Source organism: Oryctolagus cuniculus, chromosome 17, assembly GCF_051225735.1.
Source record: "Oryctolagus cuniculus isolate XC-2025 breed Fujian yellow rabbit chromosome 17, ASM5122573v1, whole genome shotgun sequence".
Classification (NCBI taxonomy): domain Eukaryota; kingdom Metazoa; phylum Chordata; class Mammalia; order Lagomorpha; family Leporidae; genus Oryctolagus; species Oryctolagus cuniculus.
The window spans coordinates 26,627,334-26,642,663 of record NC_142883.1 but is presented as its reverse complement, the minus strand read 5'-3'; the positions used below and the strand labels follow the sequence as shown (position 1 = coordinate 26,642,663).

Below are 15,330 nucleotides of genomic sequence, written 5' to 3'. Positions count from 1 at the left end.
ATCGCCGCCAGCGCAGGAGGGTACAGCACAGATGTGCTGCAGGTGAGCCTGGCGTGCGCAAGTCTTCTTCCCAGCTGAAGTTCCAGACAGCGAGTGGCAGAGACGCCATCCATCTCCCATGCCCTGTCTGAACCCCTAACCCACAAGATCCCAGTGCATGTGAAGACGGAGGTTTTAGTCCCATAATAAATGGGTGTTTGGGGTAATTTTCTTTTGCAGAGTAGTAACCAGAACACACTCCTTTGATAAGAAAAGGGAAGCTTTCTCTGTAGCCATTACATCCCATTGGTAGAGCGGTGTCATGACGCCACCCTTGCTGCAAAGGGGTCTGGGAAAAGCACCCATTTAGTGCTTTATTCATGAAGAAAGGGGAGGGATCTGGGGCATGGGAGGTGGGTGAGCTAACTGCAGTGTCTGCCACAATTGAAGATACACACACACACACACACACACACACACATCTACATATTCTATTTTAGTAAGCAGAGCTGCATAATAACATAAGCAACCCATGCTCCGAATGTATTTAAAGTACGCTAATAGCACTCACTCACAGAAGACTTTAAATAAATGTTCTTTGTACTTAGAATATCATGAACAGTGTATCACTCCTAGAATCTGCAGCCTAATCTCTTGCAAGAATCAAAATCCTCATCCTTGGCTAATGGAAAGTAATTTCAAGATTTGGTTTGGACTTTTGTTCATCAAGATAACAGGGAGTGAACACGTTTTAAGGAGGCACTGTCCTATGAGCCGGAGCTGCTGCGGTGGAATTGTCTGTTCCTAAGATAAATGGGTTAGTTCAACGTTATCTAGTTATCTTTTAATTACAAATGTCCCCGTGTTTCCTTGGGAGAATGTGTGGTCCTCCTTTACAAACTCAAAAGAGAAGCTGCAGGAAACCACGCTGAGGTTTGTGGATTGCCTGTCTTTGAGAAATGCGTAGGAAAGACTGGTTTCCTTGGTTTTTAATAACTCAATGATCAGTTTAAGTTTGTTGGGGTTTTTTTGTTATTGAAGATATGCATGCTATGATTTGTGTTGTATGACTGTCTAAAAACAAACGTAACAGTAATGATAACACCTTTATGTTTATATGCTGTCATATTTTCAAATAAAGGTAAAGTCCTGGTCCCCAGAAGTGCAATGAGCCTTCCTATAAACACACGCTGTGAGGGCCAGGCTCCCATAATCCTGTCTCAGCTTATTAGTAAACAGCATGAGCAATAGAGCTGAGAATGGCTCTCTCAGAAGCCAGGATGGGCAGCATGGGGTTGTGTGAGAACTAGGTAACAACTCAGGGTACCTCAAGGGCTGTGTTTTACAATGGCATTGGACGTTGTTCCCCCAACGATTATCACCCCCATTGCAAGGCACTGCTGGAGGGACCGGGTGGGATGCAAGGCTGCGGGAGGCAGGGCTGTGGTTCCTGGGGCCACTGCTTGCTCACCAAGAGGAGAGACTGCTGGAGCCTGAGCTCAAACTCTCCCCCTCCCCCCTGCAAACCTAACTCCCAAGTAAATGCTAACGTGTGGTTAACCGTAGGAAGGGTTCTTTAAAATGCAAAACTTAAAATTTCAGTGTGTGGCTGATGATGTTCAAATGATACAAATCTATTTTCTCTTTTAGTTGGGATCCCTATTTGAAAAGGAGTCACACTTGTCAGGACATGGAGTTTTACTTATTTGTTTGTTTGTTTTTTTAAACAGGCAGAGTTACAGTGAGAGAGAGAGAGAGACAGAGAGAAAGGTCTTCCTTCCATTGGTTCACTCTCCAAATGGCCGCTACAGCCAGGAGCCAGGTGCTTCTCCTGGTCTCCCATGCGGGTGCAGGGCCCAAGCACCTGGGCCATCCTCCACTGCACTCCCGGGCCACAGCAGAGAGCTGGACTGGAAGAGGAGCAACCAGGACAGAATCCGGCACCCCAACTGGGACTAGAACCCCAGGGTGCTGGCGCCACAGGTGGAGGATTAGCCAAGTGAGCCGCTGCGCCGGCCAGGACATGGAGTTTTAAATGTGGAACCTTTTCTCAATTGAGAGATGTCACAGATGACCTACTACAAACCTTTTTGTAGGTGAGAAAACTATAAGTTGTTAGAAACTGAGATGAAACTCCAGTCTCCCAGTACCTGCTCTCCAGTGTTTTCTCTAGTATGCTGTAGGGCCTTGGGGAGTATGAGTGTGTCTTTATATTAAAGTCGGGGTGAAATCCTTTTATACCCCTGAGCTAAACAGCAGTTGCTCATTCATTTTTGACATCTGAATTTCAGAATTTAAAATTCCATTTATTGTCATTGATAGTTAATTAGCATCTGATGACTGTTTTAATACTTTTTTTAAAATATCTATTTTTTTAAGAGGCAAAGAGAAAGGGAACTAACTCTCATCTGCTAGTTTGCTTCCCAAAAGCGCAGTCCAGGTCTCCCATTCCGGCGGCAGGAAACCAAGCACTTGAAGCAGTCACACCTGCCCGCCAGGGTGTCATCAGCAGGAAGCTGGAGCCAGAGCAGAGCCAGGGCTGGGAATGGGCCTTCTGCAGGGTTGGTATTTTAAACGTGGACTTACAGACTGTGGACATTCCAAAAGGAGAATCTGTGCCGGTCTGCTACAGAATTCTTGGAGTATGGACAGGGTTGACAAAACTACAATTCATCTCAGCCAAGGCTAACACGCTTCCCTAGTTATAGTGATATATTTTCCAAAGTACACATCAAAACACATGGCCGCCGGCGCCGCGGCTCACTAGGCTAATCCTCCGCCTTGCGGCGCCGGCACACCGGGTTCTAGTCCCGGTCGGGGCGCCGGATTCTGTCCCGGTTGCCCCTCTTCCAGGCCAGCCCTCTGCTGTGGCCCGGGAGTGCAGTGGAGGATGGCCCAGGTGCTTGGGCCCTGCACCCCATGGGAGACCAGGAAAAGCACCTGGCTCCTGGCTCCTGCCATCGGATCAGCGCGGTGCGCCGGTCGCATCGCGCTGGCTGCGGCGGCCATTGGAGGGTGAACCAACGGCAAAGGAAGACCTTTCTCTCTGTCTCTCTCTCTCTCACTGTCCACTCTGCCTGTCAAAAAAAAACAAAAAACAAAAAACAAAAAACACATGGCCCACGCATGGTCCTACAATCTGGATGTTGGACACGGCAGAATTATTTGCCTAATGGTACGGGCAATCCCGCCCCTGGAGTTTCTCTTGGTGAACCATTCCTGAGAGAGCCTACCTAACTTCTTGCCGTTTCTATGCGCCACCAATTATGAGATTAACCGATTTTTATCACAAACGGAGTTAACGCTCATTACAGAAAACCCAAAACAGATGAGCACAGGAACGCCGAACGAATCGTTTATATTACATTTCCATGAAGAGGAAGGGTTTTTTTTTTTTTTAATATAAACTCAAAATGCTTGCCATAGTTTCACAATTCAGTTCTACTCTCCTCTGTTCGCCACCAAACCATCCCAACCCTAATAAAACAAGCCTAAATGTGGAGTCCCCGGGTACAACTTTAGGGATCCGAGCGACAAAAGGAGGCCCCGGCCACGCCCCATCCCCAGACCCCAGCTGGCCCCCGGCTCCTTCCCCTTCCCGCACGCACGGAGACTTCAGAAACATCGTCTCTCCCTGCGGCTCCTTCTCCGGGGTGGGGTGGGGGGTGTGCAGAAGGCGGCTGCACCCAGATTTCGCGCCCGCACAGCGACCAGCCTCTGGCCCGGACCCAGAAAGCGGGTTCGTGCCGGCGCAGCGCAGCGGGTCTACGCCGCGCACCGCCTTCCGCGAGCCCCGCTCTTCCGCGGGCGAAGGCCGGCGGCAGCGGCGGTGTTCCGGGAAGCGCGCCCGGGCGCAGGGCGCAGGGCGCAGGGCGCTCCATTCACGGCCCCGAGGCCCGCTCCCGCCCTCGCTCCCCCTGGACCTTCTCTCCGCTCCAGCGGGTCCGACTCTGACGTCCGTCTCCTGGATACCAGGCGGCCAATCGCCTGCTCCTCAGGGGCCGCGCGTGGCCAATCAGGCGTCGTTGCTACCTGTGAGTAATATTTTTAGCTGCGAGGGACGCCCCACGGCTCCCAGTGTAGCTCGGTGTGTTTCTCCGCGGCCGGTTCTGACAAGCCGCTTGCCCGTCCCCCGTGGGTCCCTCTCTCGCCCCGCTCCCTAGGTTTCCGCACCTACGTCCACCGAAAACCCTCCGGAACGCGCCGTGTTTATTCCGTGCACCTGTGTTAACGCCCTTGCCATGCACAAACGCACACGCACACAGATACATACGCAGCTTGGCACGGCGGCGCCACCCCCCAGCCACCGAGGGGCCCTGGGAGTGACATGTGCTCCTTCTTACGGCCTCGGGCCACCCCCAGCTCCGAGCCGCTGCGGGTCGCCCGGGGAGGCCTGACGCGGGACGGCGGAGGCGGTTAAACTGTCACCTGGGCGGAAGGTGCGGCGAGCTGGCCTCCCGTCCCCACCCCCAGCCCGGCGGCTTAGGGTTCTGCAGTTGCCACTCTGCCGGTGGCAGTTGGCCTAGGCCCTGAGGTGATTAATATTCAATTAACCGAGCGCACGAGCCCCAGTCCCAGTCTAGACTCCCTCGGCGTGGGCCAGAGGTCGACTTGGTAGCTCATCCACCAAAGGGATTTTCCTCGGTCACAGTCCCGCTCGGGCCTGTGCGCATTTTCTGCACCCGACCCCTCGCTCTCGAGGTCCCGGGCCGTCCGCCCCGTTCCCCCTGCCGCTTTGCCACCTGCTTCGCTCCCCTCCCCCTGCCTCCTGGCGCTCTCGGCTGCGTCCGAGCGTCAGCAGCCCTGCCCCACCCCTTTCTACCCTCTCTGACACGTCTCTCCTCCAATCCCCGTCTAAGTTTCCTCTTGGTCCCGCCCACAGCCCCTCCAGACTGTCGGCTCATTGGCCATTCTGGTGCCCGAGGAGGTGTGGCCTTCCCCCACCCGGGCCGTTCGCCGCCCGACGGGACATGGGCAGGCGGGACTTGGCCAATGGCGTCGAGGGGTAGGGCCGGGGTGGAGCGAGCCGGCGAGAGTCCGGGGTGCTGGACGGGGAGGGCGGGGAATGGTTACGCCGCCCCGAAGCTGTGTGACGCGGGCGGGCGCGCGCACCCCCACGGAGGGGATTGGGGGCAGGGAGAAGAATATAAAACGAGAGGCGGGGCGCGCGCCGCGGCAGAAGGAGCGAAGCTCTGGCCCGGCGCGGAGTGGGCGCTCTACGGGGACGCTGGGCCGGGGCACCGGGCTGTGTGGAGAAGTGAGCGCGCTCGCCTGACCCCCGTCCCCGCCACCCCGAGCCAGAAGCCGCGAGCTCCTGAGGCCCGCCCGAGGCCTGCGTCCTCCGTCCGGCGGCGGCGGCGACGACGTCTTGCATTCGGTCGACTCGCCGCTCCCGCGCCCCCGCCCTGCCGCCCCTTCTGCCCTCCCGGCCGCCAGTCTGTGGTGGACGCAACCCCGCAGCAGCCCGTAAGTATCGGCGAGGCGGCGGGCGGCAGGGAGACGGGAGCCCAGACCGGGGCGCCGAAGGAGGGGCTGCAGCGTCGTCGAGCCCCGGGCCCTCGGGGTGGGGTGGGGGTGGGGGGCTCGGGGACGGCGGCTTCGCGGCCGTGGGCGCGGACGGACAGCTCCCGGGACCCGACGGGAGCGGCTCCGGACGCCCGGCCCCGAGGCGTCGGGCTCGGCGGGGGCCCGGCGGGTGACCGGGAAGGGAGGCCCGGGGCGAGCCGCCGGAATCGGGGGTTGGGGCTCCCGGGAGGGGCGGCGAGCTCGCGGGCAACGCTGGGGTGCGAGGGGCCGGTGGCCGCTGAGGCCGAAAATGGTGCCGGGGAGCCGGTGCTCCCCGGGCCCTGGCCGGGTCCCAGGAGCCTCGGGCGGGGGGCGGGGGCGGGGAGAGGCGGGTCAGGTTACGGCGGGGGGAGGGGAGCGGCTGACCGGCGGCGCCGGACCTGCCCGGTGCCCGGTGCCCGGCCGCGGGAGCTGGCCTTTCCCCTTCCCGTGGCCTTCGTCGTCGTTGTCCCCTTCCTCCTCCTCCTCCCCGGGAGCTCGTACTCTTCCTCCTCCTCCACCTCCTCCTGCTGTAGCTGCCGCCGTAGCGCTTGGGCTCCGGGCGCTGTGAGCAGAAATCTAATGAGAACTGGCTGTTTATGTAATTCTCCACACTCCCGTGTTCAGGCGCCGCCTGAAAACTACCTTCCGCCCAGCCCGAATGCGCTCGGCGGCACCTTCCAGCCATCGAGCCTCATCGGCCGCCTCTGCCCGCACTCGGGCGTGGGGCTCGGAAAGTGTGGGTCGTTCGGGCGCAGCCGGGGGCTCCCTTCCCTTTGTCACCGCGAGCAGGGGAAAAACGGAAGCGGGGCTGCCAGGACGGTCTTTGCACGACCTTTCCCATCCATCTCCGTGTACACACAGGTCTCCTTTGCAAATATCTTGTGTTTGCCCTTGATCTTTCCTTATCCCCACCCAGTGCTGACCCAGCAAGCGTGTAAAGGTCGACCTTATCATACGTGCCTCATGGCTGTTCTCTTATCCTGAGAGGCTGGGAGGTGCTTTTCAAAATCAGAATAAAACTCCAGCCCTGCCCTTTAAGCAGAATCATCGGTGTTCGGAAATTCATTGTCGCTCCCGTGCGGTGCCAGAGAAGCACTTGCTTTGCACTCGCTGTCCAGGAGGTGTTTCCAGAGGTAGAGAGGGACGCACCGCCAGGCCCGGGGTCGTTTGCCTGCCTTAGTATAGTTAGTCCCCGCGTCCCCGCAGGTGATTTAGTGCGTGCTTATCGTTGACTAGGATGACAGATTCATTCGGCCTATAGTCCCTTTAATTTTAGCATCATGTACTTTGAAATGAGTTTTCCTGGCTTCTCAAATTTCCACATGTTTACCGATGGTGCAGATTAAACAGTCTATAACCAGATAGAACTGAGATAGGATTCACTTCCAAGTCGGTGGATAGCGCTAACAATTAACGATCAACTTCTACCAGTGGCATATGTGTGGGGGCTGGGGGTGAGTGAGTGGGAATGCGGAATTGAATTTCCAGTAAATATTTTTGTGAGAATTTGGAGGAAGGGGAAGGAAAAAAAAAGGTATTCTGTAGATACTTTTCTTAGAACTCTACTCAGTAAATGATTCTTTTGAAGACTGTTTATTTCAACTATAAATTTACACCTCCCCGAGATTTTGAGCCTTAAGAAACAATTTTTCTATTGCATGTTGATTTCGTGTGGGTTGTGTTTTTCAGGCTGTCTAGCCTATGAGGCATTTTTAAAAAGTGAAATTGCGGGGGGAATAGAGTGAAGGTCATGGGACTTGACGCTGCACGTCTCTTACTTGGACATATCTGCTTTTGTTTTGTTTTCTGTAAAGGACGAGAGCGCCGAAGGTGAAGGATAATCTTCTAAAACCAGCACTTTGAATGAAAATTTGTTTCTCTGCCACACACTGAACGCCTTTTTTTTTTTTTTTTTTTTGTGGGAGAGTTGAAACAAACCTAATTTTGTGGCATAGCAGCTATGCAGCTTGAAATCCAAGTAGCACTCAATTTTATTATTTCATATTTGTACAATAAGCTTCCCAGGAGACGTGTCAACATTTTTGGTGAAGAGCTTGAAAGACTTCTTAAGAAGAAATATGAAGGGCACTGGTATCCTGAAAAGCCATACAGAGGATCAGGGTTTAGATGTATACACATAGGGGAGAAAGTGGACCCCGTGATTGAACAAGCGTCCAAAGAGAGTGGTCTGGACATCGATGATGTGCGTGGCAATCTGCCACAGGACCTTAGTGTTTGGATCGACCCGTTTGAGGTTTCCTACCAAATTGGTGAAAAGGGACCCGTGAAGGTACTTTATGTGGATGATAATAATGAAAACGGATGTGAGTTGGATAAGGAGATCAAAAACAGCTTTAACCCAGAGGCCCAGGTTTTTATGCCCATAAGTGACCCCGCCTCGTCGGTGTCCAGCTCCCCATCGCCTCCCTTTGGTCACTCTGCTGCTGTAAGCCCTACCTTCATGCCCCGGTCCACTCAGCCTTTAACCTTTACCACTGCCACTTTTGCTGCCACCAAGTTCGGCTCTACCAAAATGAAGAATAGTGGTCGAAGCAACAAGGTTGCACGCACTTCTCCTATCAACCTCGGCTTGAATGTGAACGACCTCCTGAAGCAGAAAGCCATCTCTTCCTCAGTGCACTCTCTGTACGGGCTGGGCCTGGGCGGCCAGCAGCAGCCGCAGCAGCAGCAGCAGCAGCCGGCCCAGCCGCCGCCGCCGCCGCCACCACCGCAGCAGCAGCAGCAGCAGAAAACCTCTGCGCTTTCTCCTAATGCCAAGGAATTCATTTTTCCTAATATGCAGGGTCAAAGTAGTAGTACCAATGGAATGTTCCCAGGTGACAACCCCCTTAACCTCAGCCCTCTCCAGTACAGCAATGCCTTTGATGTGTTTGCGGCCTATGGAGGCCTCAACGAGAAGTCTTTTGTAGATGGCTTGAATTTTAGCTTAAATAACATGCAGTATTCTAACCAGCAATTCCAGCCTGTTATGGCTAACTAAAAAAAAAGGAAGAAAGAAAAAAAAATGTACCGTACAAATTAAAATGCTCGGGCCCAAGGGGGTTTTTTTTTTTCACCTCCTTGAGATTTTTTTTTTTAAGCTTATAGTAAGGATACATTCAAGCTTGGTTACAAAAATAAAACATGCATCATTTTTCATTTGCCAACCAAGCACAAAGTTATTTTATACTGACTGTATATTTTAAAGTATACTCTCAGATATGGCCTCTTACAGTATTTAAGATATAGCAAGGACATGGCTGATTTTTTTTTTATAAAAAATTGGCACTAATAAGTGGGTTTATTGGTCTTTTCTAATTGTATAATTTAATTTAGTACAAAGTTTGTAAAATATCAGAGGATATATATATTGTTTCTACGACATGGTATTGCATTTATATCTTTTTACTACAGTGATCTGTGACAGCAGCAGCTTCATGTTGTATTTTTTTTACTGAAATTGTAAAATATCCATCTTAAAGACATCAACTATTCTAAAAATTGTGTACAGGATATTCCTTTAGTGGTGGAATTAAAATGTACGAATATTTGCTTTTTCAAAAAAATGTATTTTCTGTTAAAGGTTTAAAGATTTTTGCTATATATTATGGAAGAAAATGTAATCGTAAATATTAATTTTGTACCTATATTGTGCAATACTTGAAAAAAACGGTATAAAAGTATTTTGAGTCAGTGTCTTACATGTTAAGAGGGACTGAAATAGTTTATATTAAGTTTGTATTAAAATTCTTTAAAATTAAAAATGCCTCTTGTCATTTTTTCTTAAGCCTTTGGAAAAGATCTCCCTCTAGAGTTATGCTGTAAATGCTAATGACGGGGGAAGGCCTGACTCAAGGAATCACAGAAATAATGGAAAGCAGTCGCTGCCGCAGTGCCACACAGAAGTGTCCTGGCAGAATTAACTCCGCCGGACCCGTGCTTGGGACAGCTTGCGTTTTTGAGGAAGCCTCTTCAGGCCACCTTTGTCTTTCCATGATGAGGATGGCATATTCAGGCTGTTCAGCCATACGTTCTAGCACGTTTTCAAAGGAGGTGTCACACTGACATCTCAGAGTCAGGTGATCAGAGGAATTTCACTTGTGTAATCTGGGAGAATTTATTTGAATGTGTGGAGAAAAATCATTGGATTGGTTTTCTGTCTTTGCCTGGGAGATGAGTAAGTTTGATACTTTCTTGGACAAAACTGCTGACCCAACTTTAAAAGATTTAGATCTGTTTACTGATCCTCATGCTTAAAGCTCTGTCATTGTGTGTAGCTAGAGAGAATGTATGGCCAGAATTATTCACAGTTCAGTAATAGATTGCTAAATGGTAGCCTTTATGTGCATTTTCCCAGCTAAAAGTTTACAAGTGGGTATCCAGCTTGCTGATGGGGGGGTGGGGTTGAAAGGTCAGTCCATGTGTCAAATCATGGTGGCTTGGTGAGGATAGTTTTTTAAAGCGGTGACAAGAAGTTGGAAGAAACTAAAATGATGAGTCATTTCACTATTTAAATGCCCATTGATAGTGGTGTTGACACAGCATTGGTAAGAAAATGGTCTTACACTGGAAACTTCCCTGTGCTTTTATACTAAGAAACCAGTCCTGAGTTGCCAGTGAAATAAATTTTGATCTTAAATGAGTTTTTTGGACACCAGTCTACAAAAGCCTTTTGTCACTTACCCATGTGGTTTAGAGCAATACAGAGTTTTAAGGAAATAAGCATTGGATCTAATAAGAGTTTGGCTCTTCCGTTGGCTCCATGGTGAGGCCTTTGTCCTTCAGGGGACAGAATGAGGCTATGAAGAAGTATTGGGAAATAGTGGACCTGCAGAGACCTGGCTGGCCAGCACTTAGCGGTTACGCACTTTTGTTGCCATGAAGTTTGAAAGCTGTCGGAGCAATCAGCAAGGGTTTTAAGCACTAGCTTGTGCTGGAGAGTGATGAGGTTCTAGCCTGGGAAAAAACTAAGTGAAGAAAGAATCAAGGAAACTGAAAATCAGAAGGCAATTAGCATATAAACTAGCATTTGTAACAGTCTGGACTGTGAACATAAATTCCCATTTTAATGATGGAGCTTAGTGATAGGTATTTTGACGAAAGTCTTGGGAAAGTTGCATTTTGGGACATGTTGGTTTGGCAGTTGAGAAGGGTTGAATTTTATCTTGATTGTTTTCATAAAAACTAGTTTGAGCTTAGTGTCTTCATAATTTTTTCTTTTAAAGAATGAAGAAAGACCTTGTGTGTGTGTGCCCTTTTGCTCTTTAGGAATGGAAGGTCTTTAAATGTAAAAGGTGTTTTTGTCTAAGACCTCTTTATGGGTTCTTGCCCCTGGGCCATCACAGTTTTGGTGCTCTGAAGGCTTTGTTGACAGTTTGAAGAAGTGATTATTTTCAGGACTTTCCCTTCCACGGACTTCTGTAACCACAGATGCTGTAGCACCCCCTGAATATCCTGCCTTGGCCAAAACGCTGCCTTGCAGGTCTCACAGCTCACCAGTGAGTGAGGAAAATGACACCAAGTAGCTTTCCAAGTTCAGTTCTTGTCTTTGCTGTGTGTGCTTAATTTTTTCTAAAGTCAGGTGCATTGTGAAGTCTTTGCATAGCTTCACTTCTAATAGATGGCAAATACAGGCTTTCAGGCCAAATGCTGCCTTTTCGACAGTGACAGTTCTTATTTAATACTGTGACCAGTTCGCCTTTGAAGGGGAAGCTAAGAGGCCCGGGAGGTTAGCATGTCTTTCTAATGTATGTTGGTGTCAATGTCAGTCATTTCGGTGCTGGTATTTTGCTTGGGTGAACTGATCTGACTGAATCTAACCTTCAGGACTTGGGTGATTTTTAAAATAAGCCACAGCAATGTAAAGAAAATGAAGTGTGCCTCTTTGGACATCATTAAGCTGATGAAGTAAAATGCTGTTTGGAGGCCTTCCCACATCCTTTTTCTTCCCTTGCATGGGCATGGTGCATCAACTAGCTGTCCTTACTTGACAGGAGTGCTTGCTGACAAGAAGGGCAAGAACAGGTAAGCCCTGTTAGAGGACACGGATGTGGAGTCGTCATTGTTGTTGAGGTATGCCACCCAGTGGTGCTTAATCAGCGTGACCCAGGAGGTCATGTGAGGTCAGAGCTGCTTCAGGTTTTGTGGTATTTGGGGAAGATAACTGTCTTCTGTTTAAAAGATCTAAGATCAATATCTGTGTGCATACAGCTGGAAGATTGTGCACTTAGGTGCGTTATGGTCGTTTTTAAAGACATTCTAAATCCTGCCATTAACAAACACTCATACACCACTCACTGTGGCAGGTGCAGCTTTACCCCAGTTTATTGGGGGTGGGGGGAGGCGGTGACAGGCACCGAAAGCTTGCCTCACCCAGGGTTGCAGGCCAGGGAGTGGCCAAGGGCATTCAGATTGGTGGTGGTTCTGATCTGAAGTCAGTGACAGGAAGCCGTTTTTACTGTGTGAGCCAGTATGTGTTGAGTCGGGTCTATTGGGAGCAGATGGTGTTAAATATGCCCAGAAGTCATAGTGTTGTTTTGAGAGACTGTTATGTCCATTGGCCATAAAGTGATCAGAGGCTATCTGGAAATGTTTTTAGAAATAAAGTTACCTCAATGCTCTGATTTTGTTGGTTTTCTTAACGGGCTCATGTAAATCACTTTCCTCATTCGAGAACCACTGGATGAGTCTTTAAGGACTTCAGTGCCCTTGCCTCAGTGAAATTTTAACTGCTGGCCCCTGTGGCTGTTTTCACACATGTTCTTTATCTCTGCTCACTGATAAACACTCCAAAAAAAAAAAAAAAAAAAAGGCCAGGTGACTTACAAAATGGTCCTCAGGTGTGTGTTTCTAGTACCCATGACTTTTATTTTGAAATTTCGATTAAAGTAATACTTGCACACTTTCAAGGGGGTACAGTGCAATATTTCATTACATACACACGTTACAGACCAACCATCTGCTTTGTTTTTAAATTACTTTGAAAAGCTTTCTTAAGCAAACCTTTGTAATTCTCAATTTCTATATGAACAGGTGTTGTGATGGATGCTCTCTTTGCTTCAATTTTAAAACACGAAGGAAACAAAATGACCTCCCATTTCAAACTTGTTCTGAAAGCCCTTCTTGAAAATACCAAAATGTATTTTGGTTTAAAATAAACCTGGTCACATTTTAAAAGCGTAAGTAAGCTATCGTAGATGAACTTACATAGTCTGTATTATCACTGTTAGTTCTGAACGTGTTTAAACTGCCGAGGACACAGAAGGACCTCCCTTTTGAGTGGGCTCAGGAGAATTTCCATAGCTTCTATATGGACTAACTCCTGATGTACTGAGTTGCCTGCTACATAGATTTTTGTGTCAGTCAGAGTTTGATCTGCTGAGCCGTGAGATGGGCTTTGGGGGTTTTGTTTGAGCTAAAAGTCTTATTGTTAGTGGTATTTGACTTCTAAGTCATAAATTTCTAACAATTTCTCAATATTTGAGTATTTGAGTTTTAAGATTTTAGAAAACTTTTTTTTATAGACAGTCTGTTGATGAGAACTTTGAGATGATGTCACAGCTGGACAAACCTTAGAAGAAAACCTTCTTCATACATGGGATATTTCGTGTCTACAGGCTATTTGAAAGTGCTGGTCTGATTCCTTGCTGAATCCTATTAGTCATTTGATGCAGACAGTTCAGTGTATTCATTTGCAAAATGGGTACAATCAATGATATCAGTCAATTAATATATAGAGTATATGTCCTAGATGCTCTTGGTATTTAGAAGCCATGAAATTCAGAATTTTAGCCATGTTTGCTGCCCTTTGAAATCAGAAAAGTAAATGAAAACCATAACTGTCCTTCTATGTCAATGTTTTGTTGCCTAGTGAGTTATTTGCATCAACCAAGCTTTAAATTCTAGTAATAGCTTAAAAGCTATTCTGTTTGTGCTTAATAAATATCATGGAGTTGTATTTCTAATTTTGAGGCACTGAAGGAAACCAGGATCTGAGATCCTTTTCCACACACTTGGAAACTTGACTTAAGCCCAGGGTACTAGTTTGCATTCTTCATAGAAGCAACCAAAAATGTTGCTAAATTCAAATGTCTATACTCTTGAGAAAAATATAAAAGTAGTTCACATTTAAACAGTATTGGCTCAGGAATAGTAGTAGTTAAAATGCAGGCTCTGATGGGTTTGTCATGTGGATAACGGTGCTAGCTTTATTTTAGTGCAGGTAGAAAAGAAGAGGAGGTTTGCTTTACAGAAGGGAAAAACATTGAAGACTTGGAAGGAAAAACACATTCCGTCTGGTGTTATGAGTACTTACTTCACTGATAAAATATGACCAGTGTGCAGAACAGAGAACAGGTGTAAAATATTTTTAGACAAACCTTGGCATATACCGTAGGTCGCATCCCTTCTGTCTCTATACTCCTCAAGTGTTCAAAAATAATTGCAGAAAAATCACATCGACAAAGTGAGCTAGACGTTGTGCGAGTGTAGGGAGGGGTGTGTGTGCGTGTGTGTGTGTGTGTGTGTGTGTTGCACTGAATGCTAAAGTCAAGCATAAACTTCCTTCCCAGCCCTCAGGTTGCAGCTATTTTTAGACGCTGGTTCTTCACATGCCCTTCTGCAGCTCTTGAGGTCTCTCTTCTTCTCCTTCCTTAGTAAAATGAGAGAGCTGCAAAAATGTGGCGCCGTAGACTCTTGGGTTGTGTGTCCTCCTAAAACGAGATTCTGACTTAAAATGATTTCATGCTTCCGTGACAGGCAGGGACATGGCGTTAGCGTGGTCATCTAGTAATCGGGTGGACGCTGAAGACTGCTGGATACTGACAGGAATACGATCGGCGTCATGTCAGGAAGGTTTAAGGAACGCAGTCACAGCTATTGTCCCTATCCTGCCATTGTTCAGTCCTTCCCAGGCAAAGTCCTTTTCTCTATGTTTCTATTTTGCACCAAACACAAGTACTCCTTTCAGATGGCTTTTCCTTATCATTCCTACCAATCATCAGTAGTCACTTCTAGTAAGGGTGAAGGTTGGGCTTTGTTTTGTTTTATAATAAACAAGCCTGTCCTTTTTGTTTTGGCTCTAATCCAGATTTGCCTACACCCTCAGAGCTGTCTTCCCAAAAAGAGCTCCCCTGGTTTTGTCAACTGCCAGCGGTCCTGAAGGTCTACCCCTTCTTAGTCCCAGGACACGTGACGGTCCCCCCCCACCCCCGGCATTTTGATGTGATGTGTAAGAGAGCTGCAGTCCCTGGGCAGTGTTCCTAGAAACCGGGGTGTCACAGAGGCTCACTAAGGACTTGGTCTTCCCACAGCTGTGATGGATTTTTACCTGGGGAAATTTCACCTTTCTGAATCTTTTTTTTTTTTTTTTTACAGGCAGAGTGGACAGTGAGAGAGAGAGACAGAGAGAAAGGTCTTCCTTTGCCGTTGGTTCACCCTCCAATGGCCGCCGCGGCCGGCGCGCTGCGGCCGGCGCACCGCGCTGATCCGATGGCAGGAGCCAGGAGCCAGGTGCTTTTCCTGGTCTCCCATGGGGTGCAGGGCCCAAGCACCTGGGCCATCCTCCACTGCACTCCCTGGCCACAGCAGAGGGCTGGCCTGGAAGAGGGGCAACCGGGACAGAATCCGGCGCCCCGACCGGGACTAGAACCCGGTGTGCCGGCGCCGCTAGGCGGAGGATTAGCCTAGTGAGCCGCGGCGCCGGCCACCTTTCTGAATCTTACAATTAGAAGAAAGGAAGGGAACCTTTTGTTGTTGTTGTCTGGTAACTTAGGAAGAAACTTTTTTTTTTGGAAGAAGGCCCCT

The 15,330-nt window shown here is 48.8% G+C and overlaps 1 protein-coding gene and 1 long non-coding RNA gene across 2 annotated transcripts; one reads left to right on the top strand and one right to left on the bottom strand.

The window, feature by feature from the left end:
* Positions 1-3,313: 3,313 nt before the first annotated feature.
* On the bottom strand, positions 3,314-4,433 carry LOC103351544 (uncharacterized). Its single transcript, XR_519312.5, has 2 exons — positions 4,253-4,433; positions 3,314-4,011 (listed from the first exon to the last, which is right to left on the bottom strand). It is a non-coding gene; the product is annotated as an uncharacterized LOC103351544 (long non-coding RNA).
* Positions 4,434-4,981: 548 nt separating this feature from the next.
* Positions 4,982-9,290, top strand: TOB1 (transducer of ERBB2, 1). The gene is made up of 2 exons (XM_002719288.6): positions 4,982-5,445; positions 7,341-9,290. Exon 2 carries the CDS (start codon positions 7,487-7,489, stop codon positions 8,525-8,527), a length of 1,041 nt encoding a protein of 346 aa, XP_002719334.3. The 5' UTR covers positions 4,982-5,445; positions 7,341-7,486; the 3' UTR covers positions 8,528-9,290.
* The last annotated feature ends 6,040 nt before the right edge of the window (positions 9,291-15,330 follow it).